This window comes from Triturus cristatus, chromosome 7, assembly GCF_964204655.1.
Source record: "Triturus cristatus chromosome 7, aTriCri1.1, whole genome shotgun sequence".
Lineage (NCBI taxonomy): Eukaryota > Metazoa > Chordata > Amphibia > Caudata > Salamandridae > Triturus > Triturus cristatus.
This window is the reverse complement of record NC_140590.1, coordinates 1,216,915,139-1,216,934,656: the sequence shown is the minus strand read 5'-3', so window position 1 is coordinate 1,216,934,656 and position 19,518 is coordinate 1,216,915,139. Positions and strand designations below refer to the sequence as shown.

Here is a 19,518-nt window from a genome sequence, read left to right as displayed (position 1 = left end):
AGACCCTCAGTAGGGAACAACAGGGCCGCCTGTATGATGTTGGTGATAAGGCAGGGAAACTCCTGGCGTGGTTGGACAGGAAAGAACGGGTCAATAGAGTGGTGCCAGAGTTGACGGGAGAGAGGGGAGAGGCGATTGTGGAGCCTGAGGGGATTGTGAAGTGTTTCGCGGAGTATTTTCGTGGGGTTTATTCCACTGTGTCGGACAGGCCGCCCGAGGACTCGTCTGATCTCCTCCGTGATATCGAGTTGCCCTGCCTCTCTGACATAGATAGGGACGATTTGGATGGTGACATAACGGTCGACGAGGTGGCGGGGGCTATCCGCGCGTTAAACTCGGGTAAGGCCTCTGGACCGAACGGATTACCGATCGATCTGTACAAGCTGTTCCCGGATAGGGTCGCCCCTCACCTGCGCGCCATGTTTTTGGAGGCGCGGGGGGATGGGATCCTTCCGTTGGATCAGCGGCTGGCGTCGATCGTGGTCATACATAAAGAGGGTAAACCCCGAGATAGGTGCGCCTCCTATCGGCCCATTTCACTCCTCAACGCTGAGCCGAAAATTCTGGCTAAACTCCTGGCGACCCGTTTGATTAGGGTACTTGGCGACTTGGTCCACCCGGATCAATCCGGCTTCATCCCGCACCGAAACACAGCATTGAACCTTATGCGTCTTCATGGCGTCATCGCCAGGGCGGGCACGCTGCGTGAACCTGCTATTGTGGCGTCTCTTGATGCCACGATGGCCTTTGACACGGTGGAGTGGGCATACTTATGGGCCGTGCTGGCCAAGTTTGGTTTTGGTCGCGGTTTTGTGAGTTGGGTTAGGTTGCAGTACGAGGGGCCGCTAGCGAATGTTGTGGTGAATGGTCGGGCATCTACTCCGTTTCAGCTTGGTAGGGGTACTCGGCAGGGTTGCCCCCTGTCGCCTCTGTTGTTCGCCCTCGCCCTTGAGCCGTTGGCTGCGTGGATACGTTGGCACCCGGAGATACGGGGCCTTCGGTGGTCGCCTGATCACGAGGACCGTATCTCGCTTTATGCCGATGATATCCTGTTGTACCTTGCCTCACCTAAGAAGTCACTTATAGTGGTCTGTGACGTACTCGCATCGTTCGGTAGGAACTCGGGGCTCGTTATTAATTGGGGCAAATCGTACTTGTACGTTCTTAGTGGCGAGGTCCCACCGATCCCTAGAACATGTTCGATACAGGTCGCCCAGCAGGGTTTCGTGTATTTGGGGATCTTTATATCCATGGACCCTGCTGTGCGCTACGAGAGGAATCTGCTCCCCCCCCCCTGGCACGCTTGAGGCGAGATGTTGAAGGTTGGCGGAGGCTGCCGCTCTCCCTTGTTGGGCGTGCGGCCCTGTTCAAAATGATGTCTCTTCCCCGCTTCCTCTACGCCCTCCAGAACACTTTGGACTGGGTACCGGCCAAATACTTTCGGGAGGTCGAAGGCCTCCAACGGACGTTGCTGTGGGATGGGAGGCCGCGAATAGCTATTACAAAGCTGACGCTCCCATGGTACGATGGGGGCATTGCGCTCCCGGACATCCGACGGTACTATTGGGCCACGCAGCTGAGTGCGATCAACCATGGGTTTTATGGCCCCGCCCTCAGCCCTGGGTATGCCATGGACAGGTGGTTGCTGCGTGGTGGCAACTACTACAGGGCGTTGTATTAGCGGTCCCTAGACTCGTCCCTCACGGGGCCCACAGGTGTGGCGGTGCGTGTGTGGAAGATGGCGACTGACTCGCTGGGCTGGAAGGATAGGCTCACCCTCGCTACCCCATTGTTTGAATCGGAGAGATTGGGAAGGCTCTGGCATACGAAGGGCTTTGATAAGTGGGACCTGATAGGTATATTTAAGGTGGGAGATGTGCTGCATAAGGGGAGGGTGAAGTCCTTCGAGGAGTTGCAGACTGAGTATGAGCTGGGGCCCTCCGAGTATTTCAGGTATATCCAGATGCGCCACGCCCTCCGATCAGTCCTCGTTGAGGGTGAGAAGGTGCCGGAGTCCTCTCCCCTTGAGGACCGGGTCCTTGATGGTCATATGCCCGAGAGCACGATCTCGCTCATATATAAGAAATTGATTAACGTCCGGGCAGACATGCTTTTGGGGCTGAGAGAACAGTGGACTAGGGATGGCCTTGAGTTGGATAATGAGGACTGGCAGTCAGCGGTTTCTTCTCCTAAGGAGGTTGCGATCCCATCGCGTCTGAGGCTGGTGCAGCTTAAAATACTGCACCGGGTGTATGTGACGGGGCCAAGGCTGGTCCACATGGGATTCTCGGAGGACGGCCTGTGCAGGAGGGGATGTGGTATGGTGGGTACTTTCCTGCATATCATTTGGGAATGTGGTGTCATTGTGGAGTTCTGGAGGAGAGTCCATGCAGTTATGGGGGAGGTGACGGGCATTGCTGTGCAGCCGGAGGCGCGGTGTTGCCTCCTGAACGTCTGGGGGCCCACTGACCTCGATGAGGCGCAGACCCAATGGGTGACTCTGGGTAACATGGTCGCTAAAAGGGATATCGCGCGATTGTGGGGCTCCTCGGGACCCCCTACACTGACCGCGTGGAAAGAGAACATGGGCTGGAGCATGTTTGGGGAGAAGACGGTCTATTGCTCCAGAGGTCGCCCCCGGAAGTGGCATGCCATCTGGGGGAGGTGGAACCAATACAGGGGGGGAATATGTCTTGCCCCGGATCTGGAACCTCCCGAGGAACAGCTTTCCCCCCGACCTTCTTTCCAGCACAGTTTGGTTTTAGGAACCGTTTTGGGCCTCTGCTGTCCCCCTTCTTCCTCCGTACACTGACTTGAAACTAGTAGATGAGTGGGGTCCGGCCTCCCCTGGGGGCTTCCACCATGGGCTTTCAATGTTCTTGCCTTGCTGGGGGTTGTTGTGAGTTTTTTCTGTGTTTACTTAAAATTGGACCTTTGCACTTCTCTTTGTACTGTACTGGGGACACATCACTGTATCTAACTCTCAATGCTGCCGAACCTTCGGGCTGTCGGCTGAATAGCTGTGTCCAGATTTTTGAAATAAAGGTTTTTCAAAAAAAAAAAAAAAAAAAAAAAAAAGAAATAATCACTAATTTTTATGAAATACCAAAAAAGGTAGAGCTCAATGCTCCAGGGTCCTGTTAGCAGGAGCCGGAAAAAAGAACTGAAAGTAAATGCCTCTGGCTGTGCCTCATGGGATACCGGGGGTCTCTGGAGACTCTTAAAGGCACGGTACCCATTTTAAAACACATAATGGCAGCCTACGGGGGGTTTCTCTATCCATTCCTTTCATCTCGATCATGAAAAAGGAGTTTTGTGAAGGACAGTTTTCTATGTGTAAAACTCAGTAAATTACTAAACTTAAAGTTAAACTGGCTATCTTTTTCACTTCAAGATGAAGTAATGGCCAGTGTAGCCTAGTTTCTTAGGCTGCATTATTGTCTTTTTATTGCTTAAGTGTTCATACAGCCCTTCCTGAAGAAAGGCAGAAGATGATAACTTAAGAAGATATATCTAATGAAGTGCTCCGGGGTCCACGCACATGGGTGGGACTATTCACATGATTATGACTATACACGGAAATCCCCTACAAGAGAATCTTTGTGCTAATTTGTTGTAGATGCGCTCCTAATATTCCTGAAGTGAGAGTAGAAGAGATAGCAAGGAAGCGCCAAGATGTGAGGAGTCTCTCTGTTTGTCCCATTCCCCCTTCCCCCGAGTTAATGCTCGAGACTGAAATATTTAAGTGAATCGGTCGCAAGTAGTGGCTGTGGGGATTGAGGAACTATCTTCTGCTCCTAAGGAAGTCAAACCCAGGTACACCCTGACAGTCCTTGAGACAGTTCAAGGTATCCAAATAGAGTTCTATAGATTTCCAAGAAAGGAAACTCTCCTGCATCTGATAAGTTTCGCCATGTCGAAGAATGCTCTCATAGAGGCAGAGGTCAAGGCTGTTCTCGACAAAGGGGCCATATGCCATATTACTCCTCATCCTTCTGGCTTCATAAGCAACATCTTCTTGAAGATGATTACTCTCCTTTTTCTGTGTGTGATGTAACCTTTCCTGATATACGAATCCTAGATCGTAAAGGAGGGAATGCAAAGGTCCTCTGGACCACTGCTCTGCTCTCCTACCTACAGACCACCCTTCCCCCACACATTTCACCGCCCACACCAATGTCACTCACCACAATTCAGAAGGTGGAAGGCATCACAACATTGGTACATTGGTATAGAGCATTCTGAATCGCAAATAGAAGAGGGACGCCCTTGTCAGGAACTCTTCTATCTGTGATTTTGACTGTGAGTCTAACACTTCTTTGACTTACAAAGTACCTACGATACATTGCGACACCCTATTGTGGTTGCAAATGATGGAGCATGATTTTTGTAAATAAAATCTGCTAAATGAAATCCACCTGAAAGAGTGAATTAAACTAATAAAATGGATTATTAGTAACATATGAAAACAGTGTATAATGTGAAAATGTGTAAAGGAAAATCGACAAATGTTCTCCTGAGTATTGAGATTAACTAAATGACATCTATATAAATGTTAGTTGAGAAACGTAGGTGATTAGTATTTAATGAATAAATGACGAGTAATCCTTTCTGTTTAATTGAATGTGATTTAGGTCTCCTAAAATACAGAGACACGACAAACACAGAAGAAAATATTTTACTCTTCTTGAAAGACTTCGTAAATCGTTCAGAAATAATTATCTTTTGCTAAAATAATGTAGGCATTAAAAAATGTTAGAGGATGTGCTTCCATGCTCCTGTCCTTCAAAAGTTTCAAATGTTTCCTTAGAATGCAGATATTAGTTTATTTGTGAGTGAACATTTACATACTTATGTATCAAGAAGGACTTCCTTTTCTTTCCTGAGGATTACGTACAGAAAACAGACAATAGATGTTTACAAATACGGGTAAAGTAGAACTCGGATGATTGTCACCATCTAGACATTTCCAATAGAAACGCAAGAAGAAGAGAAGAAAAAAACATTTATTGATAAGAATGTGATGTACTATAAGAACTACTGTGAGAAAATGTTCATCCGCTCGCTCACAAGATTGGTGACCTGTCCTTGCATTCGTGGTATACTGAATGCAGTGCTGATTCTGTTTCTCTGGCTGGCGTGAATCCTGCAATCCTAAAGACTTTCCGGTTGACTTTGCACATCATCGGCTGGTGATGCTGCTTGTGCTATACCCTTTCGACCGACGAGTTAGCTTATCAAACTAAATGCATGCTGTGCATTTGTATTTCTAGGTTTGTATAAGAAACTGATATTCTTGCATATTTGTCTTTGCAATGATTTTTCTCTCTCCCTCTCACTCCTCTATACCTTTATGTTCATGTATTTTGAAACAAGTGGTTTCTTATTGTGAATTTACCCTGTAACATTGAATCTGAGAGATTACATTCTAATCTATGTACTTGTGTTTGACCATTCATATTATGAAATAACAATTAATAAGATACGAATTAGTGTCTGTTTTTATTCATGAGTTATTGAGTTATTTGACATGGTATTGATGTTTGCTGAGGATGAACCTATTTCTTCATTGTAGGTCCTCGTGAGGTAATAGAATTCCGCCTTTCATTGCTTAGTCCCTTTTAGCTCTACCAAAGATCCATCGGAGGATCTTAGTTACTGCTAACTGTGTGATAATGACTTATGGACCCATCATTAGAGTTACGTTTCCAATAGTTTTATAAAGATTGATGTGGGGCGTAAGATGATAAACACCACTTCCGCTGCATCATAATCCTGTGTATTCTTAATCTAAGGGTTTGCAACCACAAAAGGGTGTCGTACTCGGCCCCTTTGTTTTTATATCACTTTAGAAAAGACAGAGTTTGGCAAAATGTAATTAAAACCAAACTGCTGCACACTTAAATGCTAAAAGGAAGAAAATGACAGGACAGGACTGACAAAAGCACAGGCATTATGTATAAAATTTGACAAAGAAATGATCGGGCAAAGGCATTCATGGAATCCACAAAAGAGGAATACAGATGCACAAATCAAGGAAAAACTGTAACAAAACATAACATTTGTTTTCTTAACTACAGATGTCCATAAACCAAAACACTTGATGGCAATGGTGAAGATTGTAATACCATTAAGAAGTTCTTCATTTTCGTCAACACCCATTTCCACACTTTCCTCAACAATGGAACCTGTAAAGAAAAGACAGACGAAAAACCTAAATAATTAGTATTTAATTATCTGCCCTGCTAATAATTACCCCAAATATGTCTTTCTTCTTTCCTATATGATGTAAACTTGTCTATTTGAACATTATGCTGCAAATCAATAAGCTTTTCGCTCAACAACTCGTTTGTGACCTGTGTTTTCTTTGGCAGTGTGACTGTTAAACTACTTAATCACATTTCAAAATATACAAATGGAGTAGGTCACAAAACGAATACGTAAGGCAAGAGGTATTTTTGTATTTTGCAACCCCCAGCAAATGCTAATATATGAAGGGATGGGGGCTAGAGAGGGACAAGAGACTTCCAACCCTGCTGTACCAGTTTTTGGAGTTCAATTTTTGTGGTGCAATTTAGATGATAGTCAACACTGTTCTGTACCAAAAGAGGTTTGCCATTGGAGTAAAATAGAAATATACCTAGGAACAGCAGCATAAAACGTTTTAGACTGCACAGCCCACCTTAATAAACAGAAATAAATGAGCTCAGCTTGTCTTAAGGAGGATTGCATAATGATTTGAACTACTTCTAGGCCTTGAGCCCTAATTTAAACTGTATTTACTAAATGAGTTAGATACAAGATGTAATTTCGGGCACATTGACAAAAATTAAAAAATCAGGTTGATACATAATCTATGAAAACACTGAACAATCAAGGGAGGAGGGTGCTATACCATGTATTAGAATTCAAAGTAAATAAGCATGATGGAGAAGGAATATGCTACTTACCAGTATGCATCTGTTCTTGGCATGTAGAGCTGCAGAGTTGTACACTTAGCATAGATCGCCATCTGGTGTTGGGCCCGGATGTTTGCAGTTTGTTTTTCTTCTTGGACAGTCTTTGGAAGTCACGAGTTTGGTGACTCCTCCTTCGGTCCGTACTGCGCATGGGCTTCGGCTCCATCCTCAGATTGTTTTTCGCCAACAGGGAAATGATGGAGCGTAGTAATAACAGTGAGAAACCCATGTGTTGTATCTAAATAAGATGTACTGGAACGGATACAGGTAGCCGGGGAGGCGGGTGGGCGTGTACAACTCTGCAGCTCTACATGCCAAGAACAGATGCATACTGGTAAGTAGCATATTCCGTCGAGGCATATGAGCTGCAGATTGTACACTTAGCATAGATTATATAGCAGTACCCAACCTTAGCGGCGACCACCGGTATCCGTTGCAGCTGTTTGAAAAAGTGTCTTTAGTACAGCCTGGCCCACCCTAGCTTGCTGCTTGGAATGCACATCTACACAGTAGTGTTTTGTGAAGGTGTGCGGTGTAGACTATGTGGCTGCCTTGCAGATGTCATCTAAGGGTATATTCCCTAGAAAAGCCATAGAAGCCCCTAACTTTCTTGTAGAGTGGGCTTTAGGGGGAACAGATAATGTTCTCTTTGCCTTTTGATAGCAAATTTGTATGCATTTTACAATCCACCTAGCTATCCCTGATTTTGAAATGGGGTTGCCTTTATGTGGTGGAGAGAAGGAAACGAACAATTGTTTAGTCTTCCTGAAGGGTTGCGTTCTTTGTATGTAGTATAGCAACGCCCTTTTTACATCAAGTGTGTGTAAGGCCCTTTCTGCAACAGATTGGGGTTGCGAAAAGAAGACAGGTAATTCCACTGATTGATTGAGGTGGAAGGGGGAAATGACTTTGGGCAGAAACTTCGGATTTGTGCGAAGTATGACCTTGCTGTGATGCATTTGTATGTAGGGTTCCTGTATGGTGAACGCTTGTATTTCACCAACCCTTCTAAGGGAAGTGATAGCTACAAGGAAAGCTGTTTTCCAGGTGAGAAACTGTAGCTCACATTTGTGCATTGGTTCGAAGGGCGGACCCATTAGTCGTGTAAGAACTAAATTTAGATTCCATACAGGGGAAGGTGGTGCCCTGGGAGGAATTACTCGTTTAAGGCCTTCCATGAAGGCTTTAATAGCGGGCACTCTGAAGAGTGATAAATGCTGCCTGTTTTGTAGATAAGCAGCGATCGCTGCTAGGTGTAGGCGTATGGATGAATATGCCAGGTTACACCTGTGAAGATGGAGCAGATAGCATATTATGTGCTGTATGGATGCATCTAGGGGGTTGATTGTATTGTTACGGCAGTAAATTACAAATCTTTTCCACTTTGCGGCATAGCATGCTCTAGTGGTAGGACGTCTGGCTTCCATGATGATGTTCATGCAATCAGGGGGAAGGTTAAGGTATCCGAATTCTAAGATTTCAGGAGCCAGATCGCCAGGTTGAGCTGAGCTGGGTCCGGGTGCCTGATTTCTCCATGGTTCTGGGTTAGGAGGCATGGGGAAAGGTGCAGTTTTTGATGTGGTACCACTGATAGTTGTAGTAGCGTGGTGTACCACGGCTGCCTGGCCCACGTCGGAGCTACCAGAATGAGTGTGAGGGAGTGCTGTTGTAGCTTCCTGACCACTAATGGAATTAGTGGGAGAGGTGGAAAGGCGTATGCAAATCTGCCTGACCAGTTCATCCATATCGCATTGCCCTTGGACAATGGGTGTGGGTATCTGGCGGCGAAGCTTGGGCATTTTTTGTTTTCGTGGGTGGCGAAGAGGTCTATCTGAGGATGCCCCCACTGTTGGAAGAATGGGTGAAGAACTTGTGGATGCAGTTCCCATTCGTGTAGTTGTTGCATTTGTCTGCTGAGCAGATCTGCCATGGTGTTTTGTACGCCTGGAACGTGCTGTGCCAGGAGAAAGATGTTTTGGGGAATTGCCCATCTCCATATGCTCTGGGCTAAGCGGGAGAGCTGGGGAGAGTGTGTCCCCCCCTGTTTTTGTATATAATACATCGCAGTCATGTTGTCTGTGCGAATGAGGACTGCTTTGCCCGAAATCTGTTTTTGGAAAGATTTTAGGGCTAGAAAGATCGCTAAGAGCTCCAGATGGTTGATGTGGAGCGATTTTTGCTGTGGCGTCCATAGACCTTGCATGGTGAGGTGTAGGAGGTGCGCTCCCCAGCCGGAGAGCGATGCGTCCGCTGTTAGAATCACCTGAGGAACCGGGTCCAGGAACGGCCGCCCTTTGGAAAGGTTTGTGGTGTTCCACCACTGCAGAGAGTGATGTGTGCGGCCGTCCACCAACACCAGATCCGTCAGCTGACCCTGAGCCTGGTTCCACTGTTGTGCTAGGCACTCCTGAAGTGGACGCATGTGGAGTCTTGCATGGGGCACTATGAAGATGCAAGACGCCATCATTCCTATGAGCTTCATAAACACTCTTGCTGGAAGAGAGTGTTGAGGAAGGAATGTTTTGCGTAAGGCTTGAATGCTTGTGATTCTGGCTGAGTTTGGATAGGCAATACCTTTGGAGGTGTCTATAGTGGCCCCGAGATATTGCTTTGTGTGAGATGGTATGAGGTGGGACTTTTGGTAGTTCACCGTGAAGCCTAGCTGATGAAGCAGTTGGATGGTGCTGTTTGTATGTTGCACGCATCGGTGGTAGGACGCGGCTTTTATCAGCCAGTCGTCTAAGTAAGGGAAGACGTGAATGTGTTGACGTCTGAGGTGTGCTGCTACTACTGCTAGGCATTTGGTAAACACCCGTGGTGCAGTGGTGACCCCGAAGGGGAGAACCGTGAATTGGTAATGTTGCCCGTCCACCACGAACCTGAGGTATTTCCTGTGAGAGGGGTGTATTGGAATGTGAAAGTATGCGTCTTTCAGATCCAAGGTTGTGAGAAAGTCTCCCTGGCAGAGGAGTGGGAGGACTTGTTGTAGGGTGACCATGTGAAAATGGTCTGAATGTATGTAGGCATTTAGAGGCCGGAGGTCCAGAATGGGTCTGAGGGTCTCGTCTTTCTTTGGTATTAAGAAATATAGGGAGTAGACCCCTAGATTTCGTTGATTGACGGGGACCTGCTCTATAGCGTGTTTTTGGAGGAGTGAGAGTACCTCTTGTTTGAGCAGTGTGGAATGTTCTTGAGACATTGGACGGTGCCTTGGTGGGATATTGGGTGGGGTAGATGTTAGCTCTAGACAGTACCCTGACCGAATGATTTGGGTCACCCATTTGTCCGATGTTATGGACTCCCATACGTGGATAAAGTTTTGTAGTCTGCCCCCGACCGGAGTGGAATGGTCTGGGGGGAGCGGAGGGGAGTCATTGTGCGGGTGGGGTGGCAGAACGGGTGTTGTTGGTTTTGCCCCTGCCCTTATTGTTGTTGCCTCTGTAACCACCTCTTTGATTGCCCTTTGAAAAGGTATTTTGAGGAGGGGACTTGTAGGAGGTAGAGGCGTTATCGGTGGAGGAGCCTCTGCCTGTGCCACGAAAGGACGAGCGTCGAAAGGAACGTTTAGAGGCTTGTGTTTGGAGTGCCCCCATAGACTTTGCTGTGTCTGTGTCTTTCTTCATCTTTTCCAGCGCTTCGTCTACCTTTGGCCCAAAGAGTGTTTGCTGGTCAAAGGGGTGATTGAGTATGGATGCCTGGACTTCAGGCTTGAACCCTGAGATCCTGAGCCAGGCGTGGCGACGAAGCAGGACACTGGTATTTATGGCTCTAGAAGCAGTGTCGGCTGCATCGAGGGCACACTTAATGGAGGTGTTTGTAATTAGTTTACCCTCCTGTATCAGGTCATGAGCCTTGTGCTTGTATTTTTCTGGAAGGTGCTGCATAAGAGCCTCTAGTTCGTCATAGTGTGCTCTATCATATCGCGCAAGCAGTGCTTGTGTGTTTGCAATGCGCCACATGTTTGCAGCTTGGGAGGCGGTGCGTTTACCAGACGCGTCCAGAAGTTTAGATTCCTTGTCTGGCGGTGGGGCATCTCCTGAGGATTGGGAGTTAGCCCGCTTTCTAGCTGTGGAGACAACTAGGGAATCTAGGGGAGCAGGGCCCTTGATGTATGCAGGGTCTGTGGGTGCCGCCTTGTACTTCTTCTCTATTCTAGGGTTCAGTACTCTGGCCCTGACAGGGTCTTTGAACACCTCTGTAGCGTGCTTGGTGACACCCTTAAGCATGGGTAAAATAGAAGTGGATTTGTCTTGTATATCAAATGTATCCAGTAGGAAGTCTTCTTCCACTGGTTCACTGTGCATGTCCACCCCATGGTAGTGTGCTGCTCTCTGCACTAAATGATGAAACCCTAAGGAGTCCTCTGGAGGAGACGGCCTTGATGGGTATAGGTCGTCCTGAGGTACATTGGGTATATCAGGGTTATTGTAATCCTCCCATGGATCTGGGGTCCCTGGTGGAGTGGGATCCATTGGGGCGTCCGCCGGGTAATTGTCCGGGTCCCCGTCATCCGGATCTGGGGATGGGGCCGGATCGTAGTAAGGTAAAGGTGGCGGAGACCTGTGAGGTGGAGGAGGTGGAGGAGGTGGAGGAGGTGGAGGAGGTAGGGGAGGCGGTGGTGGGGAGGGCACTCTGAGGGGAGAAGTAGCAGAGTCCTTCCTTTTGGGTGGAGGAGGAGGAGCCGGAGTATCAAGGCGTCTTTTCTTGGTAATTAAAGTCAAAAGCCCAGTCTTTGGATCTTCGGACAAAGTCTTTTGTAAAGGGTCTGGTGTAAACAGAGCCAATGGTGCCGAGTCGTCTGTCGGCACCGGTGATTTCGGAACCGGGGGTTTCGATGGTTTGTGTGCGCCATGCTTTCTTGAGGTCTCCGGGTGTTTCGGCGTCGAATGAGGTTTCGGCGCCGGAGCGTCGGTGCCGACAGATTTGTGTTTGTGTTTGGTCGGCACCGAGTGTCCAGGCTTCGGCACCGGTGGTTTCGGAGTCGAGCTGGATTTTGCAGTCTTCGGTGCCGGATGCTGTTTTTCGGCACCGGGCGTCGGCTGGCTCGATCCCGAGCTGCCATGAGACTTTGGGGGCTTCGACACCGGGCCCGAAGGTGGGGTGATAGAAGCTTTGGTTTTGGTTTTGCCCAGGCCGGCAGGCGAGGGAGTAACCTGAGTCTCTTTGGTTTTCGGCGCGGGGGTGGGAGGGGGCATAGTACTCACAGCCCGCTGCGCTGGTGTAACGTCCTCCACGTCGGAGTCGTCGGCCTCGGAAGCGCTGACGACGTCTTCCTCCTGCTCGGTGTGTGTTTGCCCCGAAGCTTCGGCGCCGTCTCCGAAGATGTCCGGTGGAGCTGCAGAGGATGAGTGCGCCATGGTGCGTCGAGCTCTTCGATCTCGGATGGTCTTCTTCGATCGAAAAGACTTGCAGGCGGGGCAGTCTCTAGCCTCGTGTTCTGGAGAGAGGCAAAGGTTACACACCTGATGGAGGTCGGTGTGGGGAAATTTAGACCCACATTTTGGGCACTTTTTGAACGGAGTCCTTTCCATCGGCCGGGACCGGAGTCGCGGAGGGCCCGAAGGCCGGTGTCGATGTACGGGATGGAGAAAGTGCCGCTTCGAGAGATGAAGATGATGAAGGAACTCGAAGAATCGAGGATTTTCCGTCGAGGCTGGAACCGTAGAAGTTCGAAGCCGGAGCACGAAGTATCACATCCGAGCCCGATGGCGGAAAAAAACAATCTGAGGATGGAGCCGAAGCCCATGCGCAGTACCGACCGAAGGAGGAGTCACCAAACTCGTGACTTCCAAAGACTGTCCAAGAAGAAAAACAAACTGCAAACATCCGGGCCCAACACCAGATGGCGATCTATGCTAAGTGTACAATCTGCAGCTCATATGCCTCGAACCTTCAGTTACAGAGAAGTTATATTTTCCCTTCTCCCTCAGCTTCTGATCTAGGTAAACAAGAGAATAGAATGCCAATCCTTTATGTATGTGGCATTTCAGTAGTGCGAAAATGGATAAAAGGAGAGCTGTAAAAGCTCAAAGACAAATATAAGGTTAACGAGTGATTGGAGATGCATCTGAGTTTGTATATGGTTAATGCATTGTGATGTAGTGTTAAGGTGCATATTCCACTCTTTCCTATATTGAAACAGCGTTGGGACCTTCCCGGCGGACAGTGGCGTAGCAAAAGGAGTGCGGGCCGCTGGGGGTGGCATGAGTTTTCAGGGCATCGGCCTTCACCCGCTCTTACCTGCGGCTGTCGTGGGGGAATCAGCAGCACCCCCCTTACATTCGTCCACCGCAGCTAAAGGCCTAGCTATGCCACTTCTGGTTGATAAAGCGATGTTGTTCCAAATCCTAAATTCCTCCGACCTCGTTTTCTCTGTTTTTACTCTTCTTATACTGATGGTGTGTCGAAAACAACCTCAGATGGTGAGCGTGTCTGGAGGAAAAGCAGGTTGTCTGCAAGTTAAGGGAGTTCTGAACATTATGGCTTTATAAATGTTACCGCTGGTTCGGAAGAAGGTGTGGGCTGGCAAGCGGAGCCAATGGGATGGAGGTGAGCATATTTCTTCAGGGCCTGGATGAGACATGCTACGGCATGTGGGATGCCTTTAAGAGATGCCAGTGTAGAGTCGGGGAGGTTGTGAAGCAGGGTGTTACCTTTATCTAAATGCGAAACTACGACACTCTACCAGCAGTTCTAAAGGTGCTTTTCAGATGAAATTGTTTCACTTTCTTTAGAAGAGAGAGCTGGTACTAGGCTGTCTTCGTGTTTGTTGCCATGTGTATCTTGAGGGTGAGACTGGTGTCCACAGGGAATCCAAGTGATGAGTTGAAAGTTGGGGTTGGGAGCGGTTAAGGTTCAGGTCATTGAGCCAGGTTTATACGGTTTGTTTATTGCTCTGGGCAAATAACAGACATTCTGTCTTGTTTGAGTTGAACATCAGGTAGGCACTGGACATCCTGGTGTGAGTGATGTACAGGCAGTGCTTGAGGCATTGGATGTATGAGGAGACCTTCAAGTAGAGTTGAGTATTGGTGAATCTTAAGGCTGTTATCTAGGATACAGCACCGAGCAACTCCAAGTAGCGGATGAAGAAAACAGGGGACATCATTGAGTCCTGGGAGACTCTGGAGGTGGTAGAGATCACCTGTGGATGTACAACAATGAAGAGAGACACCTCTTGAAAAGATGCTTGGCAATAAAGACTACCCTATCACAGCATCAGCTCTAAAAGTCAGAAAAACCATGCAAAAGCATTAACTGTTCTTGAACTGTTATCCTAGTAAATTTATCCAATAGAAAATGTCCTAGTCCGCCAACTGAATGAGGTCTGTGCAGTGATGGATTTTGAGCTTTTTGGTAACATGTTCAAGTGCAAGAGACGCCCTTTCGGACTATGGTCAGTTGCAGTGATGGAAGTCTATTCATGCATCACCATGGTGAAGGAGTAGTTTCTTTTCTGTAACTCCAGTTCTGTAGTAGGGGTATCTCTGTTATAGTCATAATCTAGTGAATAGTCCCGCCCATGTGCGTGGACCCCGGAGCAATAAAAAATAATCTCTAAAGGTGACAAATCATGCAGACCTGCATACACCTTTAAGAGAGAATTTAATTTAAAGACAGATAATGCAGCCTATACCCACAGGCTACACTGTCCAGTACTTCAACTAGAATTCCACCAAAATCCACAACAGCACTGCCTGTCTAGTTTTTCTCCCCAAGGGAAAAAACCCTGCCTCTACCAGCAAAAGCCTCTGGAATGATAGAGAGGAAGGAAAGGACAGACAAGCCCCATAGGCTGCCATTATGTGGCTTCAAACAGGATACTGTGCCTTTAAGAAAACTTTCCAGATTTCCAGAACTTTCCCCAGTATCCCAGAATGCCCAGCAGGTCCCATTTACTTTCAGTTCTTTTTGAAGGCGTAGCACGCCAGACCTGTAGCATTCTATCTATAAAGAAGTATCTCTCCACCGGGGAGGAGGGTGGGCGCTTATGACTATAACAGAGATACCCCTACTACAGAACTGGAGTTACAGAAAAGAAACTACTCCTTCTGTAGTAGGGGATCTCTGTGTATAGTCATAATCTAGTGAATAGAATGGCAAGCCCATCCCCACACAACAAAAGCGGTGGAGAACATACAAGACACAACCACTATTGTGCGAACAAATTTCGCAGCGAAGCCTGCCCAACCTGAGCATCTGCCCTGGCATCCGTGTCCAGACAGTAATGCGCAGCAAAAGTATGGACCGACTTCCAAGTGGCCGCCTTGCAGATTTCCGCAATCGGAACATTACGCAGCAAAGCCGTCGTGGCAGCTTTGCCCCTGGTGGAATGAGCCTTAGGCTTACCCCCTAAGGTCTTATTAGCTTTTTGATAACACAACTGTATGCAGGACACAATCCACCGAGAGATGGACTGCTTCGAGGTCGCAAGACCAGTCCTGACTGAGCCATAATTAACAAACAATTGGTCAGACCTACGAATATCCTTGGTCTTATCCAGATAAAATTTCAACACCCTTCGAACATCCAGGGAATGGAGAGCCCTTTCCGCTGGCGAAGAGGGATTCTGAAAGAACGTAGGTAAAGTTATAGTCTGGTTGACATGAAAATCAGAGATAACTTTAGGAAGAAACTTAGGGTGAGTACGCATCACAACCTTAGCAGCATGAAATACAGTATAAGGTTCTTGACAACATAATGCCTGAAGTTCACTCACCCTGCGGGCCGATGTAATGGCCACTAGGAATGCCGCCTTCCAGGATAGGTGCTGCAACGAAGCCTTGTGAATGGGTTCAAAAGGCTCCCTCATCAGTCTGGACAGCACCACATTCAAGTCCCAGGAAGGCGAGGGAAGTCTGACGGGAGGAAACACTTTCTTCAAGCCTTCCAAAAAATCCTTGACCACAGGGATCTGAAAGAAGGAAGTCTGTGAAGGGCATTTCCTGTAAGCAGTCAAAGCAGCCAGATGAACCTTAATGGAATGGAAATTAAGGCCAGACTGCGCCAAATGTAAAAGGTATGGAAGGATGACATCTTCCTTGCATGTCGTCGGATCAAAGTTCTTGAACTTACACCAGATACAGAACCTCTTCCACTTGTAAGCATAGGATGTCCTAGTGGAAGGTCGTTTAGACTCCTTCAGAATGTCCATACAATCGTCTGGTAGATTCAGATGACCATATTGCACTATTTCAGGAGCCATGCCGCCAAACTCAAAGACGAGAGGTTGGGGTGCACCATCCGCCCCCCGAACTTCGTGAGAAGGTCCGGCCTGCACGGCAACCGCATGTGAGGAAGGAGAGACCGGTGAAGAAGGTCCGTGAACCACCACTGCCTGGGCCACTCCGGGGCGATCAGGATCATCCGCGCCCTGGACCGGGACAGCTTGATGAGCACCGCCGGAATCAGGGGAATGGGTGGAAAAACGTACAGAAAGCTGTTCGACCAGTCGATCCATAGCGCATTCCCCAGCGTCCCCCGCTGGTAGTATCTGGATGCGAAGTCTCGGCATTTGCTGTTTTCGGCGGTGGCGAACAGATCTACGTCTGGCGTCCCCCACCTTGCGAAGACTTCTCCTAGTACTTCGTCGTTTATGAGCCATTCGTGGTTTTCCTGAATCAGCCTGCTCAAGGCGTCCGCCTGAGCATTCTGCACCCCCGGCAGATGTGTGGCCGTAATCGTCAGTCCTCTGGCCAGCAGCCAGCGCCAGATCGCCTGCGCCTCCTGCGACAGAGTGCGCGATCTCGATCCCCCCTGCTTGTTGAGGTAATACATCGTGGTTGTATTGTCCGTCTGTATCAGGAGCGAGTTGGTCTGGAAGGACGGAAGGAAGGCCTTCAGTGCCAGGAAGACAGCTCTGAGTTCCAGGAAATTGATGTGGTACGTCGATTCCAAAGGAGACCACTGCCCTTGAATCTGCAGGTCCCCGGAGTGCGCCCCCCAGCCCTGGAGAGAAGCATCCGTCACCACCTTCGTTGTGGGAATGTCCTTGTGGAAAGGAACCCCCTTGAGGAGGTTTTCCGCCGAACACCACCACTTCAGAGACTGAAGAGCATGCAGAGACAGTCGGATCTTGTCGTCCCAAGAGCCTGTCCTCTGATCCCACTGGTCCTCCAAGCACTCCTGCAGAGGTCGCATGTGTAGCCGTGCGTGCGGAGTGAGGAAGATACAGGAGGCCATCGATCCCAGTAGAGACGACACCTTCCTCACAGTCGTTGATGGAGCAGTCCTGAGGTCCTGAGCCTTCCGAAGGAGTGATAACCGTCTCTCCTCCGAAGGAGACACGCTTGCTGACCGTGTATCGATGGAGGCCCCCAGGTATTGTATGCACTGTACCGGAGTCGGGACCGATTTGGACATGTTGACGTGTAACCCCAGCTTGTTCAAGAGCTCGCACGTCCATCGGAAGTGTTCTTGCGCTTCCTCGAAGGATGATGCCTTGATCAGCCAATCGTCCAGATACGGGTAGACAAACACCTTGTTCTTCCTCAGGTGTGCCGCCACCACCGCCATGCACTTCGAAAAGGTCCTGGGCGCAGACTTCAGCCCGAATGGCAGTACTGTGTATTGATAGTGATTGGCGCCGACTTGGAATCGTAGGAACTTCCTGTGCTTCCGCGCTATGGGCACATGGAAGTACGCATCCTGTAGATCTATGGCACAGAGCCAGTCTCCCCGTTGCAGCTGAGGGTAAATCTGGTGCAACGATAGCATGCGAAACTTCTCTCTGCGAATCCACTTGTTTGCTTGTCGCAAATCCAGAATGGGCCTGAACTCGTTCTTGTCCTTCTTGCGAACGAGGAAGAACCGAGAGTACAGACCTCTTCCCCTTTGAGACAAAGGTACGTCTTCTACCGCCTTTTTTCTCAACAAGATGTCTGCCTCCGCCTGGAGCTCCCTCAGCTGGAAGCGAGAGCTGACCGGCGGGATCGCTGGAGGCGGGCTGATAAACCGAAGACTGTATCCATTGCAAACAATATTCAGCACCCACTTGTCCTGAGTAATTTTTCTCCACTCTGCCGGAAAAAATTGAATGCTTCCCCCCACTGGAGTGGGTAACGGTTGAGGGGGAAGTAGCAGCTCAGGGCCGAGACCCGGCCGGACCCTTGCTTGCGGTAGTAGCCTGCTGGCCTCCTCTACCCCTCTGGCGCTTCTGGAAGGGCTTGCGGAACTGCTGCTGTTGTTGCTGCTGCTGTCCCGAGCCCTGCCCACGCCCTCGGCCGGACGACCCGAACCTCCTCTGGAACGGGCGTTTCTTTTTCTCGGTCTTCTCCAACCCGACGGCCGTCAGGGTTTCCGCCTCGGCCTTCATGCGGGCCATCTCATCGTCCGCGTGCTTCCCGAACAGGGTTTCCCCCGAGAAGGGCAGGTTGGCCACTCTCTGCTGCGCCTCCGGTTTCAAGGATGTCAGGCGCAACCAGGAATGGCGCCGTTGGTGGACGCCATGACAGTAGGCGTGAGCGGCCAATAGTGATACATCCGCCGCCGCGCTGATCGTTTGGTTCGAAACCAGCATGCCCTCGCGCACCGTCTCCAAGAAGTCCTCCTTCTTGTCTCGTGGCAGGAGGTCCGCATATTGCTGCAGGGATTCCCACAGGGCCCGGTCGTACCGGCCCAACAACGCCCCTGCACTCGCCGCCTTCATCGTTGTGGCAGCGGTACCACACACCTTCCTGCCAGCCGAGTCCAGCCAGCGGCTTTCCTTGTCCGGTGGAACCGTGGAGGCCGGTGCGGTCGCATGTTGCTTTCTCGCCGCCGTTACTATCACCGAATCCGGTTTTGGGTCCATCCTCAAAAAGGACGGATCCGACTCCGGGGCCCTGTACTTCTTCATGAGCCTGGACGGAGCGGCCTTCGCCGTTGCGGGGGTGAGGAACAGTTCCAAGGCTGGTTCCACCAGGCCAGGCACGAGAGGCAGGAGGGGTCGAGACAAATGTCGTTGATGAAGCGTCTCAAATATCACGGACGTCGTAGGTGTTGGCACCGTCACCGTGATATTCAGTTTCGCCGCCCCTCGTAGCAGCACCTCCTGGAACAAGACCAGGTCGTCCACCGGAGACACCCTAGTCCCCGGGGAGTCCGACAACGTCGGTGAAAGATCCCTGTCCGAGGAGCGCGTGCGCGACCTGGATCTATACCTCCTGCGGTGCCGTCTAGAGTCCGACGAGGACCGCCCTCGGCTCCGCGATCGTCGCCTCCTATGAGAACGGGAGCGCGACCTCTTCGGCTTAGGCCTCTCCGCCGGTCTCGCTGGTCCAGGCGACCGTGGACGGCGTGGTTTCGGGGTCCCCTGCGGTGGAGTCGGGTACCGCGGAAGGGAAACCGACCTCGGGGGAACCGGCGGCGGTCCCGCCGGAGTGCTTGGCAGCAACAGCGGCTGGGGCGGAGGAGACAGCGTCCGCGGCCTCGGTGGTGGAGGAGGCGGTGGCGGAGGTGGAGGCGGTGGTGGAGGCGGTGGTGGAGGCGGTGGTGGAGGCGGTGGTGGAGGCGGTGGAGGAGGCGGTGGAGGCGAAGGAGACCTCCGAGGTGGGGTATACACCTCCGAGTACACCGATTC

The 19,518-nt window shown here is 49.8% G+C and overlaps 1 protein-coding gene across 2 annotated transcripts in view; it reads right to left on the bottom strand.

Annotated features, from left to right (window-relative positions):
* LOC146811648 (interferon-induced very large GTPase 1-like) overlaps positions 1 to 19,518 on the bottom strand; it is a 242,018-nt gene that overhangs the window by 97,715 nt on the left and 124,785 nt on the right. For both annotated transcript variants that reach the window (XM_085618616.1, XM_085618617.1), the window contains one exon: positions 6,129 to 6,188. In XM_085618616.1, the coding sequence (XP_085474742.1) occupies positions 6,129 to 6,188 (60 nt within the window). The remainder of the gene's footprint in view (positions 1 to 6,128; positions 6,189 to 19,518) is intronic.